The 14,849-nt window shown below is 44.2% G+C and overlaps 1 protein-coding gene across 1 annotated transcript in view; it reads left to right on the forward strand.

Moving 5' to 3' along the window:
• Positions 1–14,073, forward strand: part of zeb2b (zinc finger E-box binding homeobox 2b) — a 111,184-nt gene extending 97,111 nt beyond the window's left edge. Inside the window, 6 exon segments of the mRNA XM_027291511.1 lie at positions 1,257–1,445; positions 2,472–2,686; positions 5,596–5,704; positions 6,320–8,325; positions 10,475–10,577; positions 12,414–14,073. Coding sequence (XP_027147312.1) covers positions 1,257–1,445; positions 2,472–2,686; positions 5,596–5,704; positions 6,320–8,325; positions 10,475–10,577; positions 12,414–12,985 — 3,194 coding nt within the window. The 3' untranslated portion in view covers positions 12,986–14,073.
• The last annotated feature ends 776 nt before the right edge of the window (positions 14,074–14,849 follow it).

Genomic DNA, 14,849 nt, shown 5'->3' on the forward strand with positions numbered 1-14,849 from the left:
AGTGACTGCACCAAGCCGCACCCTGGTCAGTCCTTAAAACACCCCATTATCACAACACTCACAATTAGCTCCTTCAAAGAAGCATCTAATGAGAACGCTGTATATTATTCCATCACGCTTATCAAAAGTGATCCATTGGCACCGATGACATTTCGGTGCCATTTTTGACAACTGAACATCTACTACCTTGACCTTTCGCAAATTGGACCGCAAAGTCATCACGGCCGGACAAATCGCTCTTTAAACCCTCACCTTGGCTCACAGGCTAAAAGCCTAATTAACAGGGTGGATGAAGTCTGATGAGACGTCACTCGCCTTTTCGGTTCGACGTAGCCAAACTAGAATTTCTTCAGGTTGTAAACGGCGTGTGTGAATGTGTATGAGTGTGTGTACGTGTGTTTTGAAAGTCGGCCATCCCCTTGACTAATGAAGGCTGCTGATTTCTTTTAGCTCCGGTTTGTTTTTGGAGGCAGCTATCTCCACGCTGCAGCTTAAGAGTTTCCCTGAAGAGAAGGGACTGGGAAATAATTTGAGAAAACGCATTGTGTGGCCTCAGCACTTTGGCTGGCTTAAGATACATTCTGCTCAGCTATGGCAAAGCATGTCTCTCTTTCTTTTTTATTTTTTTTCCTCTCTCTTCTTTTTTATTTCTTTCTTTGTGTGTGTGTGTGTGTGTGTGTGTGTGTGTGTGTGTGCGAGCTGGTTTGTGGTTTGGCCCCGGTAATCTGTTCAACACAGAATCAACAAAAGCCACAGTCTCTTGATTGACCTTATATGTGAAAGTCGATACAAAGAAACGTGGCTCTGTTGCTGATTAAGCCGGGCTTGTGTATGTATGCATGTGTACGTGTACGAGTGTGTCTCCCTTTTTTTTTAATTTCACAGTCCTAAACTGAAAATCAGATTTTATGTCATGAGCAAATTCACTCAGTGAAGTCTTTCTTACACGTTGCTCCACAGCAGCTCATGGTAGCGCGTTTATCGCTGACTTTTGGCCGGATTAAGTTACAATTCTTATTTTAGCCGGCATGGCGTGACAAGCAAACCCAGTAATTTAGATGTATTCTCCCCAAAGCACGGCTGTAATGTTTTAGGGTGGCTGTCCTCATCGCATTTCCACCAAGATGTTCCCAATATCCTCCTGTAAGACATTTCTCAGGGGAAGAAATGAATCCAATTTATTCCTCCCCCTCTTTCTCTGTTGGTCTCCTCCTTCACCATGCCTCTTCCTCTCCCTCTCTCTTCCTCTCCTTCAGTCAAGAGCGTCGATTGCACTTCAGAGTTTGAGGACTTCTTTGCCAAGCGGAAGCTGGACGACGGCGACAGTCACGTGGTGAGCATCGCCGAGTACCTCCAGCGGGGCGACACCGCCATCATCTACCCAGAAGCGCCAGAGGAGCTGTCCCGCTTGGGCACGCCAGAGGCCACCGGTCCAGAGGAGAATGGTATGGATCCTCTCAAAGATGATGGGGAGGTGTTGAGATGCCCAAGAACAAGGCACTAAACATGCTAAACTTGCTGCTGAGACCAAAGGTTTAGGCTAAAAACTGAACCTAAGATTAAAGTGACACCAAAATAAGTAGAAAATTCAGCAAACTGATTCATAAGCCACTAGCTAAATCACTCCAGACTTCAAAAGTGTCAAATTTTATGACTTATTAATTAAACTTCTAATTTCCAACAGTAAAATTGTGTTATTTCCTCTCTGATGAGTTGCACAGTTTTGCTTTAAAGCGCTCAGAACATTACTCGAGCTCTCATTTCCGTCAAACCTTGTGGCACGACTGCTGCAGCAGGGAAGCATGCTTGCTCAGCTAACCTCCCTCGTACCAGCAGAGGTTAAAAAAAGAGAAAGGAAGGGAGTCTGGACAGAGCAGCAGCTCTTCTCGCTGACACGACCGGGCAGCTGTTGGTCCCACAGATTCACCGGATGCCTTGGTGTTTACCTACAGTCTTAAGCAACAGCTGGGCAGGGGCTTGAAATCAGATAGTGCACCTCTGAAGCTCCCCGGAGGGGGAAAAACAGGGGAGGGGGGGGGGGTTGAATTGCAATGAGCTCATGATTCATGCTGCAGACATGATGGCATTAAAAAGTGAGGGCTGTTTATAGCAATTAAGGAGGTATGAGGGAATTAAATGTGTGCGTGCGGGTCAGCGAGTTTGCCAGGTTATGATTTTATATATACGTGTTCCTGTACATACAGTGTCCTGTGTCTGTTACAGTGTCAAGGAGTGTAAAACAGTACAAGTGTGTGTGTGTGTGTGTGAGGAGTCGGGAGGAGGTCGTAGTGCAGCGGATGCCAGCCTGACACTGTGGCTCTCATGTGGAGCAGATTGCAGAGATAACTCCCATACCACTCCTGGGCAGCCCGCCCGTTAGCTGCCATTGATTCGCTGACCTTTTGGCCCGCTTTCCCTTCCCCTTCCTCCTCCCCTCCCCCTCCTCCTCCACCCCGCTGTCTCCCGTGCAGACCTGCCACCTGGAACGCCAGATGCCTTCGCCCAACTGTTGACCTGCCCCTACTGCGACCGGGGCTACAAGCGTTTGACATCGCTGAAGGAGCACATCAAGTACCGCCATGAGAAGAACGAGGAGAACTTCGCCTGCCCCCTGTGCAACTACACGTTTGCTTACCGCACTCAGCTTGACCGGCATATGGCCACACACAAGCCTGCGAGGGATCAGGTTAGAGGGATTTTAATTTTTCTTCTTGCTCTCGCTTCCTTCCCTTCTCTATCTGTTTTTCCTCCCTCTCTGTCCCCTATCTCATTTCTAATGTGCTCTGATCCCTCGGAGAAGAGAGATCATTTTTTCTGATTGGCAATCATTATTAATTTTTCATGGCATTTTGAAGATGCAGATCCTTTAATGGTAATAACTTTAATTGAGGCCCTAAATGGTTTTTTGATGGCCCTCCCTGATATGATTTTCCAGTCTCGTGTTCACGATCGAATGATTGTGTGAATTTCCAATTTGGAAATTTTTATCAGCTCCTTAACTTCACTTCACTCCTGGCCTTTAATGTTCTTCTGGTGCAGCCTGCAGTCGTAGCACTCCATCAAAGCCCCACCCTCCTCCTCCTCCTCCTCCCTCCCCTACCGCCCCGCTCGCACACACCGCTTCTAATTTCATGCACTGCATAAACATCTGTGTATACTTGAATTTTCTCAAGCGATTTATATGCTATACGTCCTGAAATATAATGTGAATTTGCTGGCAGTTAGCATGAATCACCTTAAAGTCCTGCGAGGTGAAAACACATCCAGCAGTCACGGGCGTTTAACTCGCTTGTCAGCTTCAAGTTGAAGATGTGGGGTGAGATAGATTGCGGATGAGGAGAGAGAGAGAGAGAGAAAAAATTGCACGCTTTCAGAGTTTTTGCACATTGGGAGATAATTACAACTTCTCAGCGAACGAAAGATTGGAGCAGTAAATTTGAAAGTCTGTATTTGTGCTTCGAAGGATGATTATGAATGAGGAATTTGTTTTTAAAAAACGGCCTCAAGACCTCAAAAATGTACACACTGATTGCTCTTTTTAGCAACTTTCTGCTATTTAGGTTCAGAAATGTGAAAATAAAGAATTCAAAACAGTCAGAAAGTGATCGAAAAAGCAGAAAAGATGATTCAGGTCCCTTCTAACGTGCAGGAGTTACAAAAAAAAAACAAAAAACACCTTCAATAACAGATGATATCATGTACCCTGATGCTTTGCGGTGTTCAGTCTCAGGTCGTGGGTGTTGTGTTGTGCTCTCTGAAGCGAGAATGACAGGCTCAGACTGTGGCTGATTTGATCAGATGTCAGCAGCCAGCACTTTCACCTGATCTACCAGCTGGGTGTAAACGTGAGCAGATGGGCCGGCCGAGTGAGCCGCTGTCCCAATCCTCATATTACAATGCTGTTGCTGCTCCCCTCCAGAGTCTGAGTCAACGGCCAAAGACTCCTATTCAGGCACTTCAGGTCCCTCCACAAAGCCGGTTATCGTGATTTGTAAATTAGCTGAATTGTTTAAGTGGTAATCCCCGAGATGAGATGGAGGTGATGTCTCACTCGTTTGATGTTTTTGCGGTTGCAGTCAGACTTTCTGTCGCTCTAAGAAATCAAACTGAACATGTCCTCGTGTAAAAATGTACATGTGGCAATTAACAGCCGACTCAGGAGCAATCAGATTAACATAAAGAATAATGTCCTGATAGGTAAACATGTGCTCCGCTGCTCTGTCTCGTATGTTTACAAGCCTTAATACTCCTCCTCCTCTTAACCAATTAGCCAAAATATGACTAATTAGAGGTTATACATATGCAAACATCCAGTTGGGTCCCCGCCCACAACCAGCAGTGGTGGCGTTCGCGCCGACAACGAGCCATGAAGGAGAGACGGAGCATTTTGCCGGTGCCATTCACAATTAAGAGCGCACAGCGATTGTGCCTTATTAGCAGTGGTGGCGAGACTAAACTTTACCGGGCGGGGGTCCTCAAGGGGGAAGTAAGGGGATGGTGGTAGAGGGGGGGGAGGCGGAGGCACCGAAGCAGCTGTTGCTGTTTGTTTATGCAACTCAGCAACATACGAGCGGTGGGGTCCCTCTCCGGCGCTTGGCGGGGCCCCCCGACTCTCCCTGCTTGATCTTTGAAGGTTGGGGCTGTTTGAACAATTCCTCCCAGTCCTCCCAGTGTCCTGCGCGCCACCATCTGTCTCCCCAGGAATGTGGGTAGAGTCAGCACACACCCCAGCATTTGTCAAGGCTGAACTGGGAGGAGGAGGGAGTCGCTGTGTTTTTTTGTTTTTTTTGTTTCCCCCTAGCGTGCTCACACAAAATGTGTCCTTTTTTATATATATATATATATTTACTAACCGTTTAACGTCCTAAACTCCCACTTTGAATTAATTGTTTCATGAGTGATGAGCCAGGTTCACACAGCCAGTGTTGTTGTTGTCGCTGGGTATTATATTTTGATTTTTTTTTTTTTTTTTTAGACAACAGGCCTTGTTTGAATTGCAAATTTTGATGGATTGCGACTGATGTTTACCTTTTGAACAGCGAATCAAGGCTGCGCCTATACGCTCTGTTCTGTATCCTGAGATTATTAAAGAGGTTTTTAAAAAAGGAAAAAGGACCCAATTACTGTAAGACATTTGAAATTGCTCTGACAGAGTACAAAGTGTGATTCAAATGGCGTGAATACAGGTATGTGGGGTGAACGAGCTCACAGATGACTCTGAATACCTTTCACACTGATTAGGCCTAAATTAATGAAAAGTAGATCAGATCGGCGGCTCTAATGAAGGAGAAACGCTCTAAAAAAGACTCTTTTCATTTATTCTATTTTCTGGGCTGCCAAATTCTAAAGGCATGCCTCCTTTGGCTGACGAGCCAGGAAATTAAAAGGTATGTGATTCTCTCTGTTATCGCTGCCGCTGCCTGTAGTCGTTCAACGGAGGTGGGAGTAGAAAGCCAAGATGCTTCGTTGGCAACAAGAGCAGTTTGGCTTGTTGCTTGTTGTCATGCCGACCAATTGTGATTATTTACTGAACTCTCACCCCCACGATGCATTTTTTATTTATAATTTTTTTTTTTCCTTCTCCCTGCCTCACAGCACCAACTGCTCAACCAAGCGGCCGGCAACCGCAAGTTCAAATGCACCGAGTGTGGCAAGGCCTTCAAATACAAGCACCATCTGAAGGAACACCTCCGGATTCATAGCGGTGAGTTGCCGGAGGAATGCTGCCCCTGCTCTTTGAATATTCATAGCCGTGATTTAAGAACGCCGTTAATCTGCAGAAATTCTTCTCTCGGTTTATTTTGGACCTCACCTGCTGTTGATGGACACTGAGCTCTGCTGTGTTAAGAATCGGTCCACTCGCCAAGTCCAATATTTGATTAGAAATGTGTCAGAAAATTTCATTTATTAGTTTATTTAACAACAGAAAATATATCAAATTAAGCACAAAAGGCTCATTTTCATCTGTTAATAGACAACTTCAGTTATGAAGTGAGCTCATATACATTTCTTTTAGGAATACACTTGATTTATGGTTTTGTTTTACTCAACCAAACATTCATTTACTGTTTGGGGCAATTTTTACTTCCTTATATGTTATTTTTTACTTCCTTTACCTGCTGCACTGGTGTAGCTCTATGAGCTAATTAGATAAAGCTTACCCACCCTACATTTTTATTGAAAATGTCAATGTTGATTAATGTGCAGCGCGCCCTCCAAATATACAGTAAAACAACAGGCTCCTAATTTGATGATAATTATTCATATCAGCCTGTCGTTCTCGTGTAAATCATCTTATGATGTATGTTTTTTGTTTCAGGTGAAAAACCGTACGAGTGCCCCAACTGCAAGAAGCGCTTCTCCCACTCGGGTTCCTACAGTTCCCACATAAGCAGCAAAAAGTGCATTGGTCTGATCGCTGTCAACGGCAGGATGCGCAGCAACATGAAGACGGGCTCCTCCCCAACCTCCGCCTCCTCCTCGCCCACCAACACTGCCATCACCCAGCTGCGGCAGAAGCTGGAGAACGGCAAGCCGCTCGGCCTCCCCGAACACAACAACCACTTGAACATCAAGACGGAGCCGCTCGACTTCAATGACTACAAGCTGATGATGGCGTCTCACGGATTTGGTGCTCCCGGACCGTTCATGAACGGAGGCATGGGAGGGAACAGCCCACTGGGCGTCCACCACAACTCGGCCCAGAGCCCCTTGCAGCACCTTGGGATGGCCGGGCTTGAGTCGCAGCTCCTGTGCTACCCAGGGCAACTGGGGAACAACCTGAGCGAGGTGCAGAAGGTTCTCCAGATCGTGGACAACACTGTGTGCAGGCAGAAAATGGACTGCAAGCCGGAGGAGCTCTCCAAGCTTAAGGCCTACATGAAGGAGCTGGGGTCCCAGGTTGAAGAACAGAAACAGGTGTTGGCGGCGGGAGGTCAGATCGGTCTTCCACTTGTCAATCACAACGGCGCCACCAAAAGCATCATCGACTACACGTTAGAAAAAGTGAACGAAGCCAAAGCCTGCCTCCAGAGCTTGACTACAGACTCAAAGAGACAGATTAGCAATATCAAACGAGAGAAATCCAACCACATGCTTGAAGGAGGTGTGGATGAGAAGGTGCAGGAAAATACCATGTTTACACCTTACGCTTGCCAATATTGCAAAGAAACCTTCACCGGGCCAATACCTTTGCATCAGCATGAACGCTACCTGTGTAAAATGAACGAGGAGATCAAAGCCGTGCTGCAGCCCAGTGAGAATCTGATGCCCAACAAACCAGGGATATTCATGGAGAAGAACACCCACTTATCCTCCTCCATGTTGTCTGAGAAGGGACTCACTGGGCCCCTTAACCCTTACAGGGACCACATGTCTGTGCTGAAGGCGTATTTCGCCATGAACATGGAGCCCAACTCGGAGGAGCTGCTCAAGATTTCCATAGCGGTCGGCCTTCCTCAGGAATTTGTCAAGGAGTGGTTCGAGCAGCGGAAGATGTACCAGTACGGCACTACTAGAACCCCACCACTAGAGCACAGGAACAACTCGGATATGGTTCTCGGAACAAATAACCACCACACTCCACCAAAAGACTCTATGGCAGCTAGGTCACCTGTGTCTCTACTCAAACCTACTGACCGCATCACGTCCCCCTCCATAGCAGAGCTCCATAACAACGTTAACAACTGTGACAACTCGCTCAGACATCTGAAAAACCACCAGTTCAGCGGCAGCGCCAAGCCCACAGGTGAAAAGTTGGACCACTCCCGCAGCAACACCCCCTCCCCGCTAAATCTGTCCTCCACATCTTCCAAAAACTCTCACAGCAGCTCCTACACTCCAAACAGCTTGACTTCAGAAGACCTGCAGGCTGAGCCGCTGGACCTCTCTCTGCCGAGACTAATGAAGGAACCCAAGCATGCACTGACTGTCAAAAGCAGACCTAAAGTCAACAGCATTACCATCGACCATAACAGCGTCCCCTCTCCTCGAGAGCACTTCGAAGAGCCTTTGAACTTGGCCTATCTCAAGAAAGAGTTCTCAGGCTCTACCAACAACGGGAACCTTGAAAAAAGCACTAGCCCCATCTTCGGCATTAACCCGTTTGCTGCCAAACCCCTGTACACATCACTTCCACCTCAGAGCGCTTTCCCACCTGCCACATTCATGCCCCCGATGCAGGCCAGCATACCAGGTCTTAGGCCCTATCCAGGCATGGATCAAATGGGCTTCCTACCACACATGGCCTACACTTACGCAGCAGGGGCAGCTACCTTTGCAGAGATGCAGCAGAGGAGAAAGTACCAGCGGAAACCAGGTTTCCAGGTAAATAAGCCACCTGTGGTTTTGTAAAAGCCCAAGGCTCACTCCGATTCTCTAAAATGATCTGAACTCATTTCTGTACTAATTAAAAAAAAACGACTTCAGACTCAGGAGAGACAAGCGCTCACCTGAGGTAGACTGAACTGGTAAAGGCGGCGGCGGCGGTACACAGCTGTGACATGACCCCGGGATGGAAAAAAGCGAGGCATAGTTAGTGGTGACATGGAAGGAAGTGCGTTTTAGAGGTCTGGATGTTTACATTGGTACTGATAATTAAACTAATAGCCTATAAATCTATAACTGAGGCTTTAATTGGATTTTTTTACGAGTTCCAGCTTCTAAAATTTGAGGATTTGCCGCTTTTCTGATTTACACCATTGTCAATAAAATATCTCTGGATTTTGGCCTGTTGGTCGTAAAAAAAAAGAAAATGCAACATTTGACTCGAGAAGCAGTTTTCTGACATTTTATTGACCACAAAAATAAATCTATTTATTAATCAAGGATGAAACTAATCATTAAAGCTGCCAGACTGTGAAACCTTGAATAAAACCCGCCTCTGCCTCCCTTTAACCCTGGAGTTTATTTTGTATATTTTTATAATTGTCCAATAATGGTTTAAAATCTGCTTCAGGGATCTTCACACTTTAAACTCTTAACTGTGAGTATCTGCAGCTTTTGAATGCTTTAATTTTTACCCTCAAAAAGGTCCAATTTAAGCATTAAAAAAACATCAAATAGCATCAGGTTCAAATAAATAACAGGAACGATATTGGCCCTAAAATCTCATCGCAGTGACGCCCTAATTGTTACCACTCTCCACTGTAAATTTTTCCCTCCGCTGTGAGTGGAATACATTAACGCTCCTGACTCCAGTCCTCTTCCAGCACTGGCCTGAACTCAGATATTTTGTTATTAAATATGGGTGAAAGGCCTTTGTAAAAATGACAAAGGTGAGCCCCGGAGCTGTGCACTTCTCTGAAATTTCCCATCGCAACTTTGCTGCATTTTAAAGAGAGCCACAGCCAAAATGAGCTCTACATGTGGATTAATAATGCACAGTCTCCATGTTCATTACCACTGAATGCTGAAGGCTGTTTAACATAGAGGGAACCATTTTGATGAAAAAAAGTATTAATAATGTTTCCTATTCTAAGTTATTAAATTAGATTTTAAAAATACAGCTACAGGCGTTTAGTTCAAATTGATTGCAGAGTGATAGTGGTCCCTTCTTAAAACACAGTGCAGAGCTGTCCTCACATTGTCACGCACATATTCATTAAAGGAAGCTTTGGTGGCTCAATATTGGCCATTAAAGGTGCACCTTCTGATTTTAATCATTATGTGAGTTTGCAATTTCACGAATGGTTCACTGCGCCTCCTCTAATGTTGTAATATTGTTCTCATCAATTCATGTTTAAGACTAATCTTCATCATAAAAGAGAATTTTTTAAGGAATGTGCAGACTTAACACTCCTGTACAAAATTAGACCACACCGAATACACCATTAAAGCTGAGTTTCATAATGGGGAGCGTGTCAGTTATAGATGGGCGATATTACTCCAGAGATGAAAATGTTAGAAGACATCAACGCTGGTATGTGCCGGTAATTAAAAATGCATGAGAACGTGTAGCATAGCGTGATTGTTTGGGATATCACACAGAAAGGCGTTTCTTCCAACAATAAGTAGCTTTTATTTCAATAAAAAGACACCAGTATGACTTTTATTCCTGTTATATTTAATTCCTTTACTTATATAAAGAGGTAATGCAGCTTTCTAGACAGAAGAGATGACACTGAGAATGACAGTGATGTAGAAGCTACGACTCCGACACACCTTTTGAATAAATGTTGACATAGCTGCAGAGTTTTTGCACAAAATAAACGAACAACTTTACTTTAAAGAAATTACAACAACAAATATTAGCTTCTACGTCAGGATGTAGAAGCTAAAATTAAACCAAATGGACAATTTTTAGATGCCGTGTTTTTGCACCTTATTTCCTCTCCAAACAAAACGACCAAGCCGACTGACTAACAATAAATAAATAAATACTGCAACCTTTCATCACACCCCAAATTATTTATTCTGTGTCTCCTCTCTCTCTTTTTTTTGTTTTGTTTTGTTTCTTTTTCTTTTGTGTTTTAAGGGGGACCTGCTCGACGGTACACCAGATTACATGTCAGGGCTGGACGACATGACAGACCCCGACTCCTGTCTGTCACGGAAGAAGATAAAGAAGACCGAAAGTGGTATGTACGCGTGTGACTTGTGCGACAAAACATTCCAGAAGAGCAGTTCCCTTCTAAGACACAAATATGAACACACAGGTATATACTGTTCTAGACCCTTATTTTAAACCCCATGCTTTTTTATGTTTTAAATGTTTGTGTTTCCAAATCCTATCAGTATGAATATATATATTTTATGTTACCCCTTTTTCTCTTTCTTTCCTTCTCTGTTTAACCCTTAAGTTGTATATGTAAACCAACACCTAACTTGCTTCTTCATTGACAGGGACGAGATGCCAACGAATAAGAAAAGTTTGACTTTGTGTGACGTGTTTAAAGCTTTGTGTGTTCTCATTGGAGATTTTAAAACAATGTGTGTAATTAATGCAGGTAGGCAAGCAAAGGGAGACTTCAGCTATCTTTTTCAAGTTACTGTGCTCTTTATTTTCCAATCATATCCTGCCATATTAACCATTTTGCTATCTTAAAAGACACACATCAATTCACCTAGATATATAAAGCCAGCAAAAGGGCCCCTAATGCCTTTATCAGCCCCATTATTGGCGATAGATCACATCAGCGGAGTAGTGCTCAGAAGCTTCAGAGCGCTGATAACAAGTCTTTCATTATAGTTATTATACAGAGATCCTCTTTCACTAGGTTGCATCATTTATTTTATCCGCTATCTGTAGCAGAGCGCCCGGTGCTTTATGCAGCCTTCATGTTATCTGGTCGGACATAAAAGGGAGGGAGGGTGCGCACCGTCAGAACAGCGCGCTGAACTCTTAGTGCGTTATCGCTCAGAACGCTCAGGACGCGACGCTTTCATGTCCGTGTCGCCGCGTGTTGTTTTTAGCGTTATTACGAGGCTCAGAAGTGCAATAAAGTGCAGCCGAACCGGGCCAGATGTTGGGCAGGAGTGCAGTTCGAAAAAGCCTGGAGTGTCAGAGGGGAGTCATGTGATTTGTGTGAGGCAGGCAGCCATATTTCCACACGTGCTGAGCAGCAGTCAATGAGGAAACCCAAAAAAAAAAAAAAAAAAGAGCGTTTCAAGCCAAAATTAGATGTTTGGAAAGTTATTAGCTTTTAAAAGGATGAAGGTAACTTTGGGTCTTAGAGGTAATCCGGAGTAAAGAAGTTTAGGTCGGTGAGCAGTAAGTGTTCTGGAATAAACTCTAAGTGTAACAGCAGCCGTGTGGCCACATTACAAGCCGGAGGACATTTATTTAGCCAGACAGTTTATGGCCCCGTGTCATAAAACTATCTCACCCTGCCCTTGTGGCCAGCTTGGGTTTCTCATTTCTGCCTTGGCATCCGAAGCGTCCCGTCACATTTGGTAGACGGAGGAGCCCCAGCCCAAAAAACCTAATGTAGGGCCAGGCGTTACCATGAACTTGAATTGTGTTCGGAGATAAGCAGAGTAACCCCTCGGAGCCTCCCCTTACCCCCACCAGCCCATCTTGGATTTGTTTACTCCTTTGTCGCGCCTTCTCTGTTTGTTTGCTTCACAGTAGTTTATTTATGTTGCATTCATCAGTGTGGCACGCAGGCCTAAAATAAGTAGTTGTGGTTGAGTTTCTCCATGCTTTAACCACGGGAGGGAATTTCCATAAAGTAGGTCTACGAATGCGAGCGCACTTTCTCATCGTGCTCGCAATTTGAATAAACAAATAGCCCTAAGTCGTATGTCAAAGTTGGATTTAATGCTCCGTGATGTCATTTTACTCCATGCCATCCAATTCATCAGAGTTTTTCCTCAACGTTTTGCTTTCTTCTGACTTGTGTGATTTGTTATAGCAGCAGGACAAGCGAGGCAGGCGACTCACGTCCCCTGTTCTGTGTTTTGTGTCTCCGCAGGCAAGAGACCACACCAGTGCCAGATCTGCAAGAAAGCCTTCAAACACAAACACCATCTCATCGAGCACTCCAGACTGCACTCGGGGGAGAAGCCTTACCAGTGCGACAAGTGTGGAAAGAGGTTCTCCCACTCGGGCTCCTACTCGCAGCACATGAACCACCGCTACTCCTACTGCAAGCGGGAGGCCGAGGAGCGAGAGGCGGCCGAAAGGGAGGCCCGTGAGAAGGGCCACCTGGAGCCCACGGAGCTGCTGATGAGCCGGGCGTACTTGCAGGGCATGACTCCTCAGGGTTACCCGGAGCTGGCGGAGCGCGAGGCCATCCTGAGGCACGACGCCGTGAACGGAGGGATCAGAGAGGGACGGAAGGAAGTGGACGGAACGTATGCGAAGATCGGACGGAGGGAAGACGAGTTTGAGGAGGAGGAAGAGGAAAGCAAGAGCATGGACACGGACCCAGACACGTTGAGGGACGAGGAGGAGAACGGAGAGCACTCGATGGACGATAGCTCGCTGGACGGCAAAACGGAAACCAAATCGGATCACGAGGACACGATGGAGGACGGCATGTAATCGGCGACGAGCGACGGCGGCGACGGCGTTTGAAAAGCTTCCCATCTTAAAGAGTTTTAAGTTTCTCTCTTTTGGTTCAGTATTCTTACCTGCTCGGTTTAAAACACCGTGTTTTAAGCTGTACGTGCACGTGCCTGAAGCTTCCGGGAAGCTTTCTTTGACAGACTCCTCGGGGGGGAAAGATGTCTGCCGAACAAGACACGGACTCAAAAATCAATCTGGAGGAGGCGTTGAGGGAAGGGAGGCATGGGTTTGTGAAATAAGCTGCATTATGCAAACCGAACAATGAATAAATGAATACATTTCAAAAAATGTACAGTACTAAGGCCTAAAAATATGTGTGGTGCTAACCTCCTCAAATAAACCCCCTGTGTTCCATAGTATTTATAGCACAACTAGTGACTTGTACAAATTGCACTCCGCTACTATAATCATGAACAAAAATAATAAAAAGTATTGCCTATGTATATATTTATACAGTGTTGGAAAAAGAGCAGTAGTGTCTGCACTACAGTCCTTCGATATTACCTTTGTTATCACCTACCTACCTACGGTGTCGTCTTTAGTTTTGCCATGTCGCCCGGCCACAAACATCTCCAGCCACACTATTTTAGGCCTCTTGAATCAACTTCAAATGAAGGAATTTAAACAAAAAGAACAAAAAAAACAAAAAAAAAGACTGTATGAAGGAACTTAGAGGATTTTTTAAGAGGATGAAGTTTTAAAGAGACCTTCATTTTAAGGGAAAATACAGTTTATGAAGAGATGGTATGGGGGGAAAAAAAATGAAGGACGAAGCCTTTGTAAGGTGTTTTTTGATAAGAAAAAAGAAGCCTTATATGCAAACCTTTTAACCTGTGTGTTTTCTGCAAGTGCCACCCTTGTATTGTGTAAAAGGAAGGTTAATTTTTTTCACCAGCTTCAGTATTATGAAATGGTTCACCGTTGTTCTTTGAAGCATCCGTGTCAGTATTAAGACTTATAGGCAACAGTTCCTTAGTTTACATTATGTTGTGCAATGTTTTCTCAGTTTCTTTTTTCTTTCAACTTTTGTCAGTATTACACCAAACCATTTTTTTTTTTTTTTTTTGGAAACAACAAATTGCATTCATTTTATTTGTAGGTTGAAAAAAAAAACAAAAAAACATTATTTATGTGGCCCATTTTATATTTCCTAATTTTATTTATTTCATACTGTTGTGTACAGTACTATAGTTCTTCAATATATAGATATATTTTAGTAAAAAGGAACATGGTGTCGATCATAGGGGCAAATTTTACGTAAAGAGAGCATTTATTGTGTTTTGAAACATTGTGAAATGCGAAGTTTAATCTTATTTTATTTTATTTCCTTTTATTTTCCAGTTACTGGAAAATTCCAAATTTGGGAACTTTTATACAATTGTGAAAACACTGTATTTTCGACTGAAAAAATTCCACTTTCTTCATCTTTGTTTCTTTTTTTAAGCTAAAAAAAATGAAGAGGGACTGTTAAATACTATGTATGATATCATGACTGAAGAAGAATCTTTCCTGAAATGTCTTTGTAAAAGTATTATTGAATTCTTAATTTGTAATTTCTCTTGAAAATGACCCTGCTCGAATAAAAGTAGCCAAATTACAGAGTACCAAACCCTCAGCGCTTCATGTTTATTCACAGAGAACAAACTGTGAGCTTTGCTTGGCAGCGGCCGGCTCGAGTCACTTTAAATTCTCTGCAAAGCGAGAAAACCTGGAAATCTCTCTTTCCTCATAGATGCAAAGTCTCTGCCTGCCGCTCATTATTATGTTAATGACATACAGTTTCAATTCACATTTTCAAGCGGATCAAAGTGAGTTGACCCCGGCCCTGCTGCTTATTATG

The sequence above is a fragment of the Larimichthys crocea genome, chromosome XIX (genome assembly GCF_000972845.2).
Source record: "Larimichthys crocea isolate SSNF chromosome XIX, L_crocea_2.0, whole genome shotgun sequence".
Taxonomy (NCBI): Eukaryota; Metazoa; Chordata; class Actinopteri; family Sciaenidae; genus Larimichthys; species Larimichthys crocea.